At 45.4% G+C, this 16,300-nt stretch overlaps 1 protein-coding gene across 4 annotated transcripts in view; it reads right to left on the bottom strand.

Moving 5' to 3' along the window:
• The window catches only part of GOLGA4 (golgin A4), a 90,129-nt gene extending 85,914 nt beyond the window's left edge, over positions 1-4,215 (bottom strand). For 3 of the 4 annotated variants that reach the window (XM_045199989.3, XM_024565857.3, XM_024565858.3), the window contains exon 1: positions 3,810-4,214. In XM_045199989.3, the coding sequence (XP_045055924.2) occupies positions 3,810-3,881 (72 nt within the window). In that variant the 5' untranslated portion in view covers positions 3,882-4,214. Of the gene's footprint in view, positions 1-3,809 lie in introns of all 4 variants that reach the window. The other variant, XM_024565859.3, reaches the window with a different exon arrangement.
• Positions 4,216-16,300: the final 12,085 nt, after the last annotated feature.

Here is a 16,300-nt window from a genome sequence, read left to right as displayed (position 1 = left end):
TGGGTCCAACCTGATCACACAAACCCTTCAAATACCAGCCCAGAGTGCAGAGGTGGGCAGAAGGCAGAGAGATGCACTCCTGCTGCCCTGAAGAAAGCAAAGTGCCTGCGGGAGGCCCAGGGGCAAGGAGCTTCAGGCAGCAGTTAGGAGCTGAAAGTGGTCCCCTTCAACAGCCAGCAAAAAATAAGGGTCTCAGTCCTACAACCTCGCAGAACAAAATTCTACCACAACCATGAGAGCATGGAAGGGGACCCTAAACTCCCGATGAGCAGAGTCTGGAACACACCTGGATCTTAGCCTTGAGAGATCCTGAGCAGAAAACCCAGCCACACCACCCGAGACTTCTGACACGCAGACTGTGCAACAGCATCTGAGTTACTGGGCACTCGGGCTGTGGTGATCTGTTATGCGATGCCAGAAAACGAATGCAGCCACCTTTGGGAACAATAAGGCCTGAGCGCCTTGTCCAAATATATGATGACTTTCACTACCCACGCACACTCCACTCGGATGTCACCCTGACCGACCTCTCCACAAATGCCTCCTCATAGGCAGCCACACCACCTGCGCACACCGCCACCACGCCAGGAGTACTGGTCTCTCAACCCCTTGGTACGGAGACTACGTCTACCCTTCCAGGCAAACGCAACACCCAGCAGTGCACCTTAGCAGGCTCTGTTCAGTGAGTGCTCTGTAATTACAAATGCTTTCAAATACTGTATCTCTTTCGAGCCTCACCATGAGTCTGAAAGGTAAGCGGGGCAGATGGTATCATCCCCAATTTCCTAATGAGAAGAGCAGCAGCTCAGAATGCTTACAGGGCCTGTACAGGCTGCACACTGCGAGGCCTGGGTTGGCACACAGGTCTTTTCTGACACCCGCATCCACTTCCCCAATGTTCTTTCGAGCACTGTTTCTCAAATTTTTTCACTAGGACCCTTGGTTAAAATTTTATTTAATTAAAAAGAAATCATTTCACACAGAGACACCTGTAAAATAAAAGTTTTATAGAACCTTAATCTTTATGACAAAAGATGCCATATTTTCTGACCTAATTTATTCTTAATTAAAATAGAAAAAAGCTGATCCCAATGCTTTCACCATTAAAAAAAGAAACTTAGGGTACACAAAAAAGTTTATCCTGAAAGGCTAGTAAGATTTTTTTAAGGGAAAAAAGAGGAGCTAAAAAAGAAAAAGTAAAGGAATAAAAAAATGAAATTTTCTAAAATCAAGGGATAAAGAGAACATTCAAAGATCAGGTTAACGACTAATGAAGAAAGAACAGATGTGAAATTAGGCTTCTCACCTGCAACACAGATAAGGGAGAAATACATTCCACCATCTGAGGGAAAATTTTCAACCTAGATCAAGAGCAAATAAACAAATCCTCGAGTGGGAAAAAGGCCTTTCACACCCCATTAAATTCTTTAGGGCATGGTGCCTTCAACACAAAATAATTTATACTCAAAAATGAAGAAATAATAAAATATACCAAGTCAAGAGCCTTCACTGAAAAAAACAAGAATGTATGTCCTCTGTTGCAAAAGCACTGTCATCAAAAAGGGTTTTTTCTTTTGTTTTTTAATTCATGCATGAAATAAATCCTTAACTCTGAAAACAATAACCCAGAACTACTCATCCTGAAGGGTCCTGAACAGATAAAAAATCTGAGACCAGACAGAAACCAGTAGTTGACCAGTAATGCCTTCCTTGTCCATTCTGGATAAATGTGCATATTATCAAATGGGAATGTTTTAAATCTTTCGTACACAAAGTGATTTTATTTGATCCAGCGGCACTGTCTTATCAGAGGCACCTACCTATGGAAACTAGGAACTTTGCTGTGTTAGCTTGTAACTAGCTTTTTATTGTTATTCTAAAAACAACCTCTCTTTGCTAATGCATAAAGCAATTGATTTTCATAAAGAAAAACTAAACTTTACAAAGAAGAAAAAAATACTCATTTCACTGGCACCTTGGAGCATATCCTTCTTAAATTATTTTCACTGTCTGTACGTAAATGTACTTAAATACATATTTCTCCCACAAAACTGGGGTCACACCTGCTTTTTAATCGGTCTCTCAAAACAGTCTTTACATGTGAATAATACCCTTCTGTGGGCTCTAACACTAGCTGTGTATTATCAGGCAACTTACATCTTTGAGCCTCACTCCACCTATAAAAGATGACCTACATCGCAGGTTTATGCACAACTAAATACAAGAATCCGTGTAAAACAGTAAACAAAATGCTTTGCCCATAGTAAGAACCCAACAAATTTTGGCATTTTTTAAAGGCTGCACAACAACTGACTGCCTGATACAACTTTCTATTTATATTTTGAGCCATTTAAGCCAATTTTTATGTACTTAAAAAAACACTGAAATGAAAATCTATGTGGCTAAAGCTGTAACACATCCTAAATTTTCCTGGAATAAATCTCTAGAGACGGAACCCTGGATCAGTGATATTTCTTTACACATCCCTAAATGTACAGGCCTCATGTTCACTAACGGGACCACTTCCCCACGTCTTTCCCCGCTTCTTAAATAACGGTGCTTTGTAAAGTCAGAAAAGCTTGCAGTAAACTGTATGGAAAGTAAAGTATTTATTATTTAAATTTCGGTCATTTACATTTACATGGGGGAATGAACAAGCTTTCGCTGTCATGTTCCAATGTATTTCAAGCAATGTTTTACTCTACACAAGCTTTAAATTTAAGAAAACAACTTCAACTTGATGGTTCAGAACAAACTCAATGCAGTAGCTGTTCAATAGTTGTTAGATGTTTAAAAGCTACATAAGATAAATGTTATGTTAAAAATGTATTAGAAATGCCAAATTAGTCAAAGCTCGGCCTCCTTGTAAAAACTAAAATTAAGAGAGCGTTTTGCTCAATCTGTTGAGACTCAGAAAGGATAGGAAGAAATTGTGCAGAAGCCCTCCTCTTCACTGGAGAGACCACCCGCGCTGCCAGGACCAAAACACACTTTCCCTGGTGCTTAGCAGACTGTTTCTTAAACGTTAACACGCCCCCCTCTTTCCTGGAAACTGCCGTTTCCTGAAGCGACAGCATTTGTGAGAAATAAACACAGGACTCCAAGAAGAAGAAGCGGGGCTGCGAACAGGCACAAGCCTGGCCCGGCCTCACAGTGCCAGCCGCCGCGCCGGTCCCGGATCTACCAAGTTATGCGAAGTGACTAACTCGTGACAGCCTCGGGCGCTGGACGCCGGCCACACTGCCACCTCTTTCAGGTCCCAACGCTCCAGCAAGCAGCCTGGCCTGGAATGGTTCGACCCCTGGCCCTCACCCCTGGCCCAGGGTTTGGATTAGACTTCCGTCACGGTCAGGAGTCCTGCGGGATCCTGGCCCCTTCGGTACTCGATCTCGGGTCGGGGATGGGAGAGGGGACTTCTGTCAAGAGTTCACATATTACAAGGGCCCCAGGTTTTCCCATGCCGCCCTCACTCCTTAGTTGGGGTCTCGGCTGGGTGGGGGAACTTTCGATATGGGTCAAAAACCATGCAAGACCAGGGTCCCTCTGACTTATTCACAGGCCGGGGGCGGGCAATAGGGAAAAACTCTGAACAGAGGTCAGCAGCTATCACGACCGATCCGGCCATCCCCACCCACTCTCCGCAACGGAATTCTGGGACGGAGGACCTGGGCCAACTTGAGCTCATTCCCAGGGTTTGGGGGGCATCCTCGGGTTAGAGGTCAAGGGTCACGGAACAACCTCCCCTCTTCTCTGCCCCGGAGCCGGTGTCCAGAGGTGTCGGAACTAGGGGAGGGCGGCAGCCACAGTACCTGAGTAGAGGCCAGCGCGTGCTGGAGCTTCTGCTCCTCCTCGCTGATCTTTTGCTTCAGTTTCTTGAACATGGTGCGGCGCGGGGGGGTCCTGAGTGTGAATGAGACCTGAGGGGCGAGAGCCGAGAGAGACCCAGCACGGCAGCGACAGCGGCTTCTCTACACCAGGGACCGCGGGGGCCGGGCCTCGCCGCCTACTCCTTGGGCTCGCGGGCGGACCGCGACTCTCGTCCTGCGGGTGTCTGCGTCGCCGCCGCCGCGTCTCTTCCTTCTCGGTGCCACTGGGTGGCCTCGGCCCCCCATCCAGCCCCGGCGGCGGCGGCGGCGGCGGCGACAACGGCAGCGGGTGAGCGGCGTGCCAAAGGACGCCTGCGCGGCCTACGTGGAGCTCGCAGAGGGGGCTCTACGGAGCGCGGCAGGGGACAAGCACGCCTTCCGGCCTGCACATGCGCGCTCGGGTGTCGCTCCCAAACGCTGGAGCGTGGCGGGACTCGCAGGCCTCTCCACTGCCGGCACACGTAACCTGCAGAGGGCCAGGGCCGGGGCTGGTCTGAGCTCTGCTGTGACGTGCACCTGGGCTTCGGCGTTGCGAAGTTAGGCTGGGAGGGTGCCACTTCGATTGAGCATGGCAGGGCTGGCGGGCCCACAGTGAAGAACTGCGTGTGTGAGCGTCGGGGTGGGAGAAGGGGCGATCGGGGAACCTGCCGTGGGCTCTGAAGGACAGTGTGCTTTTGTTCAGTATTTGTGGTCATGATTTTGTATTTAAGTACCTATTGTACCTACTGCTCCCCAGAGGAGTGCCTGATACTAGACTCCCAGGGTCCAAATGTTTCAGGACGATACTGTAAGATCTCAATCATTTAGACACGTGCCTTTATTTTATTTCACTGAAATAATATATCATCACACATTCACTCAAAAATCTCTATCATTCTAAGTGCTAGGTACTTGGGGATGTTAAAAGAATTCACAGCCAGATTCCTGAAGACAGATTCCTGAAGAGTACACATTTAACTCTGGCATATGCAGTCATCCTAAGCATTTAATGCTGATCTGCCTGATTAATCCAACACCCTGCACTTTGCACATCTGAACCCTCAAATCCATCTCATCAACCTACTTCCACATGCTCTACCAAAGTGCTTCACGTTGCCTCAGGTGTCGGAGCCTGGCAGAGTATAGGCTGATCACATTTTAGCAAGTTTTATTTATTAGCAATTATAGGAGCAAGTTGTTCTCTAAGATTTCATAGCCTGATTGCTAAATAGTTTAGAGCCAGAGTAGGGCCTGGGGTGAACACTAAATTGACAACTGGGCTAAGTCCTCTTGTATTTCATAGTGAACATATATACTACAATTACTAAGAGAGTTTATTTTTTTAAAGAAGTCTTTCTTGGCTCTGGCTGGGTAGCTCAGTTGGTTAAGAGCATTCATTGTCCTGATATGCCAAGGTTGCTGGTTGGATCCCCAGTCAGGGCACATACAAGAACCAACCAATGAATGTATAAATAAGTGGAAGAGCAAATTGATGTTTCTCTTTCTCTTTTTCTCTCTCAAATCAATAAAAAAATTTTTGAAAAAAGACAAAACTACAGAAAGAGAGAACAGATGAGTATTTGATAGGAGCTGAGTGGAGCCAGAGGTGTGTGGAAGGGGGGAGGTATGTTAACTATAAAGGGGAAGACTGAGGGACTCTTTGGGATGATGAAACAGTTCATACTGTAACTATTGTAGTGGACATACAGCTGTGCATTTGTCAAAACCCAGAAATCTATATACTAGAGTCACTGAATTTCAATGTATAAGAATTTTGAAATAAAAATTAAAAACCTGAGGCTCAGAGAGGCTAAGAATCTCACCCAAAGTAACACAGCTTAGATATAGTACAGGCAGCGTTTGAACACAGAGCCTTCATGGTTCTAGAGACTATAGTCACACCACCGCCCACACTGACCCTGGACCCCTTACTGCAGAGGCAGACACTCCCACTGACACTGATTTTTCTATGTTCAACTCTCCACTCCCAAACAATCTACCCATTGATAGCACCCTCACTAGCATACATTCTTTCTTACTTGCAAATATATACATATATTTTTTTATATTATACATTCAGAGAATTATCCTTAAATGGGAAATTGCTACAGCTGTATTCTTAGGTGCCAGATTTGCTCTCTTTTTTTACTCCTCACCTGATGATACATTCATTAATTTTAGAGAAGAGAGGAAGGAAGAGAGAGAGAAACATTGATGGGAGAAAGAAACATCAATCGGCTGCCTCAGGTATGCCACCCTGACCAGGGATCAAACCTGCAACCTTTCAGCGTACAGATGACACACAACCAGCTGAGCCACACCTGCCAGGGCAAGATTTGCCAACATTTGTTATGTGGGGTAGGGAAACACACACACACACACACAGGCAGTAGCAAGTACCAGAGATCCAGAGTAGACAGAAATATTTGTGTCGCTACATACACTGTTTTAATGTACTTCATTAGAACACTTTGAAACATATCATGTTTTTATATTTACTTTGCAAAACAACACACTATGGCTTATAAATTAGTTATAAAACAGCTGGGAAAGCTCCCATGAAAGAAAGGTTGACACATTTGTGTCTAAACTTAGACTATGATTCTCCCAGGAGTTTAGCCAACTTTTCAGCCTGAATTCTTTAAAGGTTTGTTTTTTTTTTCCATATCTTTGTTTTCAATTTAATTCCCATTGTAGGCAGAAAGAAAGTAAACTAGGGGAAAGTGAGGGGATACATTATTATTGCTATTGGCCATGTTTGACAAATAGGCACTAAGAAGAGCAAAAAATGGCTTTCAAATCAGATGAAAATGAGTCATCTGATCTCAGTGGTAGAACTGGAACCTGACCTCAGGCCTTGCCCTTTGTCCTGATCTCCAATTATAACATGTTTAACACTTCCTTCTCTTCTCTGAGACATACCTCGCTCATTTTTTTTAAAGCAGTTCCATTTAATTTTTAACTATCAGTTTTATGATTATTTACATGACGTGTCCTAGAGCTGTTTACACAGCTGATGACTCAATCTAATGAGATGTATTTTTGAAGGGAAAACCCAGCACTGCGCTGAGGAGGAAAAAATCACATTTTGCCCCTAGCTGGTGTGGCTCAGTGCCTCACTAACCGAAAGGTCACAGGTTCCATTCCCTGGGTTGTTAGACAAGGCAGCCAACTGACATTTCTCTCTCTCTCTTTCTCCCTCCCTTCCCCTCTGTCTAAAACAAAAAAATAAATAAAAGTAATTAAAAAAAATTTATTTCAAGAATGAAGCCTCTTGGAAACAAAAGGCTTGATGAAATGAAAATGAGGTGTCAAATTCCTTGCTCCTTACTAAGTAACCACTTGATAATCAGACACCTTAGTAAACAAATTCACTATTCAAACATTTGGATATTGTGTTTGTGTTGTAAAAAAAAAAAACACTTGTTCATATTCAAGATGTGTGGGTGGGTTCTTCCAATGGGAAAAGACTGGGTAGTGTAATGAATAAGCACGGTAGACATTAAACTCACTGGGTTCAAATCTTTGTCATTTATTAGTTCTGTGATGGGGAAACTCACTTAACCTCTGTGTATTTCAGTTTCTTCGTTTGTAAAAAGAAAACATGTCATTGTACCCATCATAAACTTCCTGTGAGAATTAAATGAGTTTTTGGATAATAAGCTGGCATCTTGAGAAAAAAAAAGTTGGATGCATTCCTCCCACCTAGAAAACTAAAGCACTAGAAAAAAACATGGATTTACTTTATACTCTTAGAGTGTGTGCTCAAGGCCTTTGTAAACATAACACAAACCCCAGAAATTATTACAAAAATATAATTTAATTTATCAATCGATATAAGTTTTTTTTTCAATTCTCCATGTCAAAATGCTGTGATATAATGAAATAGTGCGATCCATTGCTTTATTGTAGTCACATGACAACAGGCACAAACCTGGGAGCAAAAGGTGGCCAGCAAAAGAATGTATACTGCGTGACTTCATGTAGGCAAAACTAATTAGGTGCTAGAAATCAAGGAAAATGTCTTGAGGTGTACAAAGGCATAGAAATGGGGAGGAGGGTTGAGGGGAGATTCGGGGGTGCCTGCCAAGTAGGTAGTATTTTCTGTCTTGCCTGCCAATAGCATCCTGTCTTTGTCATTGGTAGTGATTACAAGGATATGTTCGAAATATCTGTTTCCTGATTATGGTGGTAGGTATACAGACCTATACGCGTGTTAAAACTCATGTACATTGGAAGTAAGATTCAATTTTACTATAACAATTTTTATTTTTATTTATTCTTCAAATTTGTATTTATTGATTTTAGAGGGAGAGGTAAAGAAAGAGAGAGAGACAGGGAGAGAGAGGGAAACATTAACTCATTGTCCCACTTACTTATGCATCGTTGATTCATTCTTGTGTGTGCCCTGACTGGGGATCGAACCTGCAACTGTAGTGCATCGGGATGACTTCCTAACCAACTGAACTTCCTGGCCAGGGCTATATATAAATTTCTAAATAATACTTTGCCATGAAAAGAAATAAATAGGTACAATTTTTTTTAAAAAAAAGAATGAGGCAGCTCTACGTATACGGATTTGAGAAGATCTCAAGATTTTTTGTTAAGTGAGAAATCAAAATGCACAATGTATGTAGCATGCTACCATTAGTATGATTAAAAATTATGTTCAAATATACATATATGTTAGGTCGAATTTCATGAAAATACTGATTTTTTTAAACTTCAAAAGCGGCAATTTCATACAGTTCAACAAAGGTATGTATGTACATTTGTAAACACAGACATTACAAAATGTACCTGGAAAGCCATAAGAAACCAGTGACTTGCCATCAGTGAAGGAAACCAGGCAGCTTGAAGTATCAGCACCGAGATTTACTTTTATGTCTTTATTATCTTTTGAATTTCGGAGGAAAAACTCCCCCTTTCTATCTTGCTTCGGCTCTTATGGATGGAGTAATAATAAAAACAATACAATTGAAACAATACTAGGTTAACAAAAAAAATGTAATATGTATACATGGGAGAATCACAATATGATGCTCGGATCATCATATGAGGCTCAATAACCAACCAGGTATCTTTTTATACTTTGCAGACAAAGGAAACAATACATTTGTGAAGAATGGATGGAACAAATGGGAAAATAAGTTAGTGCTCATTGGAAGGACTATAAGCAAGGCTTGGGTATTCATTAATGAGGAATTTAAACGAAGTAGTGAATTAGAAAAGAGGCAACAAGCCTTGGCTCCGAGCTGTTTAGCAATAATGGGTGTCTTCCAGGTGTAGGGAGGACACCTGTCACATGGGAGATTTATTTCCTGCATTCAGAGGGACAAGGGAGGGTCGAGGTGCCCTTCTGGCAACAGCTGCTTGTCAAGTACCTTTAATTCAGAGTAATCAATATGCCATTGTGAGATATTTCCAGGCAGCCTGTCTTGGGCCCTGACAAATTCATATTTTAACATGTTAAAGAAGTGGGCAATAGAGCATGACCTTCAAAATTTTAAATGAAAATTGTTTTCCACCTCAAATTGTTTTTGAGCCAAGATACCGAAGGAGATACACCAAACTATTAGTTGTGAATACACTAACCCTGAAAAGTTTAATTAATCAAAACAGAGGGAGTGCAAATTTTACTTTTCACTTTGTGTGTTTCTGTATATTTTGAATATTTAGTATGTGTATGTAACACTTATCTTCTTTATTTATTTTTAGAGAAAGGGGAAGGGAAGAAGAAAGAAAGGGTGAGAAACATCAGTGTGTGGTTGCCTCTCACATGCCCCAGACTGGGGAATTATTAGCCTGTAACCCAGGCATGTGCCCTAGACTGGGAATTTAACCGACAACCCTTTGGTTTGCAGGCCAGTGCTCAAGGCACTGAGCCACACTAGCCAGGAATAAAATGAGTATATAACACTTTTATATAACCAAGATGTGGCTGAACCCCAAAGGTCGGTGCCGCCTGTTCAGAACAGGACAATACTTTAACTGATTCTCCAAAAGAAAATAGACTCCCTTGTGTGATAGAGAAACATGGATATTTTACTCCAGAGTCTAGAATTTCTAGAATATAGATTTTTTAAAAATCCTCACCCGAGGATATGTTTATTGCTTTTGGGGAGAGGGAGACAGAGAGAGAAACATCAATTGGTTGCCTCCTGTATGCACCCCGACCGGGGACTAAATCTACAACCTAGATGTGTGCCCTGACTTGGATTTACATCATCTAGTGCACAGTACTTTACTCCAAATATTGTTACTAAACATACATTTTCTCCCAAACCATCCTACTCACTGACCTCTGGGTCGCTGTCAGTCTCCCCATGGAGACATCAGCCTGCTTTGACTGAGCCTCCTCCACCTGGTCCAGAGCAGTCCAGGAACTCTGGCATCTCTGTCTCTCCTTTCCTGAAGCACAGCCTGCTCTGCCCACCTTCCGATCTTACATTCCTGTATCTTTCTCTTAACTCCATCCTCCTGAGCAGGAGAGGCAACTGTTACAGGGAAGCTGCTTTTGCACTTAGCAAACTGAAGATCCTCTGGTTACTAGACACTGACTCCTTAGAAGGAAGGGAAGGAATTGTAAACAGTAAGTCTTTTTCTAGCATTAATAAATATTTAAAGCATCACACTTGTAACTTAAGGAAATTAGAGCTAAGCCCTAGCTTGTGTGGCTCAGTGGATTGAGTGCCGGCCTGTGACCCAAAGGATCACAGGTTCGATTGCCAGTCAGGGCACATGCCTGGGTTGCCAGCCAGGTCCCCAGTAGAGGGCGCACGAGAGGCAACCACACATTGATGTGTCTCCCACTCTTTCTCTCTCCCCTCCCTTCTCGCTAAAAATAAATAAATAAAATATTTTTTTAAAAAAAGGAAAGAAAATTAGAGCTAAAACACAAAGCCTTTTCCTGATATTTTCCTAGCCATAGAAATTTGTTTTCAACACATAAGCTAAGGCTCTTTATATCAATAAGGTTTTCAGGGCACGGGTTCCTATAGGAATAAAGAAAATTAAAGTTAATGAGGGATAGTGAAAGGATCAGGTTTTACCCTGGCAGGGTAGCTCAATTGGTTGGAGCATTGTCTCGATAAATCAAGGTTGTGAGTTTGATCCCCATCAGGGCACATTCGAGAATCAGCCAATGGCCCTGGTCAGGTGGCTCAGTTGTTTGCAATGTTGTCCAACTGGTTGTGGGTTCAGTCCCTGGTCAGGGCACATACCTAGGTTTTGGGTTCAGTCCCTGGTTGGGGCACATGTGGGAGGCAACCAATCGAAGTCTCTCTCTCTTTGTCCCTTCCTCTCTCTCTAAAATCAATAAACATATCCTCAGGTGAGGATTAAATTTTTTTAAAAGAAGAATCAGCCAATGAACAACAAATCGATCTCTCCCCCTCTCTCTCAATTAAAAAAAAAAAAAACAGGCTTCACTTTGCAACCCTGGGAAAAAAAAGGGCAAGAGTTCCACGTTTGTGAGGGTCTGGGATGCTCGTGGATGCACCTTGTAGACCCTTGAAGATAAGCTTGTGTGCCCACCTTCCACGCAGAGTAATTACCCGCCAGCTGCCCTCCAGGGTTCCCATGGCAGCCAGGAGAGTGTTGGGTCACTCTCCTCACACTAGGCAGACAAGTGGGGCCTCCGGTCTCAGCCAAAAGCTCCACCCGCCCCACCTCCAGGCCAGGCTGCTTCCCCTGCTTGTGAGAGGTGGAGAAGCATTCCTTTCTCGAGAGTGCTCCCGCCTCAGACCACGCCCCCAGCACCAGTTTGGCAGGCGCCCGCCCCCACCACCACCAGGGGCACGCCCCAGTTCCAGATTCAACCTCTACAGAAACCGGAGAGACGCCTGCCCTGCACTCTTTGCCTCAGGATCGGCTACACTCAGGCACAGTATCATTCTCACCTTCTGTCCTGACCATGGGACAGTGGAGGGTGATGGATTTTAACAGACATTCATGAGATACCCTGATGGAATACATTTTCTTTTCAGGTGTCGAGGCTTCCATTTCCTTACAGAATCAGCCTGCAAAAAAATCATACTTGGTATACTGCCGTGTCTCACTGTCCCAGAATTGTGATTCTAGAATTCTGTTCTTTCTCCCTTTGAAAGGGCATTATTCAGCGTGCACTGGCCTGCTACTTGAACAGTCTTTGAAGGGAAAAAGACAGTCTCTCTTGTATCTTTTCCCATTGTGGATGAAAGAATTGCCTGTCCTCCCAGGGCCAAGGGACAGATGCCAGGGTGAGCTACAGCTCAGCGGAGTAGGATGACTGTGAAAATATTGACATTTGACAATAGGCCCCAACCACCAACTGTGACAATTCAGCAGCTGCCCCAACCCAGACAGGCTATGGCTGCAGCCAAAAGAAGTGGTCCCCCAAAGGAGAGGTTTCTGTTGTGGGACAACTCCCCTGACCCCCACTCTAGGCAACTGTACAACACTGACTTATCTGTGACTTTCTGACAGCAGCCAGAGAGAATGGCTCCTGTGCAGGGAGCTGGGCTGTCCCCTGAAACACCCTTTGCTCTGTAAAACTCTCTCACACCCCCTAGGGTGGGGGGCATTTGCTTTCAAAGGAAAGTGCTGTTAGAGTGATGGTAGGCAAGAGCTCACGACCATGTGATGCCATTGCCTCCTGCTCTCCACTGCTTCCCCTGCTGTGCCTTGACTTCAAGGTAGTCTACCGAGTCAAGTGATGTTGGCCTGTTTCTGAAATGTTCTCCCTCACCCAGCTCCTGTTTTCTGATACCTCCGTGTATCAGTCAGGGTCCACTCAGGAAAACATACCAGGTATGAGGAACTAGTTAGATAGGTATTGGAAAAACCAAAAAGCCAAACAAGGGATGGTGAGGCAATCTAGAGCTTAGCAAGAGCAGGGAGCTGCTCCCATCCCTGGGGCAGGAGGCACAAGGGCAGGAGGGGGTGTTAACAGAGTCCAGGAGCAGGACCAGAACCACAGAGTGGAGCCACCTCATCTGAGACACTCCCCGCTCCTCCCACCCTCAGTCTTCCTGTGCTCACTGGCAGCACCCAGTTGGCAGAGGAGCCTGGGAACTGGGGTTGCAGGGTCAGCCCCTTGCAATTCCAGGAGTGGAGCACAGACCTACGAACAAATGGGAAAATGACTGTCACTCTCTGAAAATGTCATTGCTACAACAAACAAAGCTTCAAAACCCCCTACCAGTGGACTCTGCACTCTGATCAGATGACCTCACATAGTGCAAATTTCACAGAGCAAGAGTCTCAGGTGCTGCCCCCAAGGTGGGGCCAATGACACTCCCCAGAGTTTACCAAGGGGATCCTTGGAAAACGAGATTTGGGGAAATGTTAGCAGTTGCAAGAAGGAGGGAGAGAGGGAAAGAACCTGGGAAAACGGGTGTTTTTTAGCAGAGATTAGATAAGACCTGATTTGCATGTTTACAAGAGAAACCTGGTGTGGTTTAGAGCAAGGCTTGTAAAACTTTATTGTGCACACAGACCACCTGAGGATCTTGTTAAACTGGGGGTAATGTAGCAGGCTGGGGTGGGGCCTGGGGTTCTGCATTTCTAGGAGGCTCCTGGGTGCTGCTGCTGCTGCTCCATTGACCACGTGGGAAGCAACACTTTAGGGAGACTTGAGTTTGTGTAAGTGCTGATTGGAAAGATCCAGGAGGGAGAAAGTGTCGATGCAGCAAGAGATAGAAATAGAAGATTCCTCGGCCTGGCTGGTGTAGCTCAGTGGATTGGGCACTGGCCTGCGAAGCAAAAGGTTGCGGGTTGGATTCCAAGTTGAGGCACAGGCTTGGGTTGCAGGCCAGGTCCCCAAATAAATACTAATAAATTCGTTCTGCTTCAACTGAAGACTTTAGTCAGGTCCTTTTGTAAGTGACAGAATCCTGACCAGTATACCTGGAATGTAGCTTGTCTGGATCAGGCTAAATCTGAAGTCATTTGGAGCAGCTGGTGTTCCCTCATGAGTCACGAGCCTTGACAGAGAAGATGAAAGACACCAGCCAGGCAGGGGGACTTTTGAGGCTAACACCTGCAAAACCTGAGCGAAGAGACTGAAGAATGGCATCTTCCTCCCTGTGGCTTGACAAAGGACACTGTTGCCCCTTTACAAACAGGAAGGGAGGAAGTGAGCTAGTCTTTTAAATGTTCAGTTGCAGAATCCATCACCACCAGCCTGTTTCCTTAGCTGCTGGTTCTCTTCTGCCCACGGCTGCAGCCCAGGTCCAATCAAAGTCCGATGAAGGAGGCATCTGACTAGCTCCCGCCCACAAGCTCTGCACCAGCATGGATGATGTTACTTTATTCTGGTTGCACTGACTCAGTTCCGATAACTGAGCTCCAGTCTCATCAACAGGATCCATCCCCAGCATCCCCAAGTGCTCTATTATTTATCCGGCTTTTACTTGTCTCTGTTCCTGAATTCTTATTTCGAAATGCCACCTAGTATCTCATTCTCCCTCCTCCTGTATGGACTGTATATAGAGATTTGCCCCTCCCCTCAGGCCAGTGGCCGGCACCTTGCCACTGCCTGACCCATCTCTCTGGATTTCGCTCATTCTGAGTTCCTATCTTTCTGCCACGCTTATTGTAACAGCCTCGGGAGGCTCAATTAATAAACTGTACTCCCCTTTCAGGTTCTGAGCCAACAGAGAGATAAACACAGGAGTCAGACAGATGGGGAATAGAGCATCAGCTTTGTAACTGATAAGAGTGATAGGGAGTAAGTGGCGCTTTATCTGCTTCATGCCCTTGTTAATAATCTCCACTCCAGGTGAAACTAACTATCAGCAGAAGCGGAGGCATGGCGTCCTACTGCAGCCTCTGTGCCCTGACGGTGGTGCTAGGGCTCAGGCTGGGTAGCAGCCAGTGCCGTGTCCATATCACCCAGTTCCTGGTGACGACTGTCCTGGTGGACTTCACCTGGCATCTTCGTTGGGTTCCCCCAGAAGCAGATGCTGAGACGACGGCTCAAATGCAAGGAGTTCATTTCAAGGCTAAAGAAACGCAGGGAGGAGGGGAAATGTGACAGTATGGGAAAGGCAGACAGAAAAGGGAACGTGGACATTATCAAGCCAACTACTGTGGGGACAACTGGAGTCCAGTTGTGATTCTGGGAGCCGGTGTAGACTCACTCTCAGGTATCCCGCCCAAGGGAGAGGAGCTGGGGCATTCATACACTAACTTCCATTAATCATTGGTTGAAGGCTTGTGGGGAGTGGGAATGAAGGGGAGGGACATTAACTCCCAGACACCTGCAGCCTGCCACACGGGTGAATAAACGGCCGCTATCACCACCACCCCATCGTTTAGCCTCTGGATTCTATCTTTCATCCCAAGGAGAAGAATCTGAATGAGAAGCTCCTCTGCTTCCTGCTCAGGCATGACTGTGACTCAGCCTCATGCCCCTCCTCTGGCACCAGCACTACCAGCACCAGCAGCACCACCACCACCAGCAGCAGCAGCACCATCACCAGCAGTAGCAGCACCAGCACCAGCTCCAGCATCACCCTAACCCCAGGGCAGTGAGGACCTGACCTGAGCTGGACCAGCCCCTGTGGCAGCAGCGATTGAAAGACCGATGAGAGCGTAATCACATGGCTGTCCTCTGAGGGCTTTCCCCCACACAAGGAGTAACCCCCGATCAAGAAACTGAGGGGGAAGGTAGAGAGGGGTCATTTCCCATAACAAGATGGGAAGCAAAGAGAAATGTTTCTAAAGTAGCAATAATTAAAAAAAAAAACCTAAGTAATTTTGATCAACCATGCAAGAGGAAAGGCTAGAATACTTCTGTTCTCTTTATGGAAGATGGCATTCTGAAACTGCTGTCATGTGAAGATGTAACCAAGGAGTAGACAGTCACAAAACATAAGAACATGAACTACAGAAGCATAGTGAGCACTTCGTAATGATTTATGTGCTCATCTCCTTTCTGATAGGACGCAGAGGCTGGAGGAGACAGTCCTGGCCGCAGCTGCAGGTTCCGCCCAGTGTCATCACCACTACTTGGCATTCAGGTACTTTATCTGGGTCTGACTCACTGGGCCTTTTCCTTTTGTCCCTTGGAGTCCAAGCTCTGAGCCTCCATTGTTCCCCTGTAATCTGAGTATCCCTAGAGTGACTCACCCATCAGATATGTTTCTACAGTTGTGTGTCTAATATAGGACTGGATAGGGATCCAAGGTGCTCCCTGGAAGCAATCCCAGGAGGTCCTGAATTTGAAATGTGGGTCAGTGGGAAGGGGTGCTGCCTGATCACTCTGCTGAAAGCAGCGTATGGCAGCTCAGGCACTGACTCCATGCTGGTAGTCACTGCTGCTCCTCCACCCAGATCTTTTCACCTGGTGGTGAATTTGCAGTTGTTGTGACCTTCTCCTGTGCTCTGCCCTTGGCTGATAGGAGCCACTTCTCTGGAGTCACCCCCCTGGGTCTCTCTGGGACCCACTCCCCACAGTGGCAGCCAGAGCT

The sequence above is a fragment of the Desmodus rotundus genome, chromosome 8 (assembly GCF_022682495.2).
Source record: "Desmodus rotundus isolate HL8 chromosome 8, HLdesRot8A.1, whole genome shotgun sequence".
Lineage (NCBI taxonomy): Eukaryota > Metazoa > Chordata > Mammalia > Chiroptera > Phyllostomidae > Desmodus > Desmodus rotundus.
Note: the sequence above shows the minus strand (reverse complement) of the source record. Positions and strands in the feature narration are given on the sequence as shown.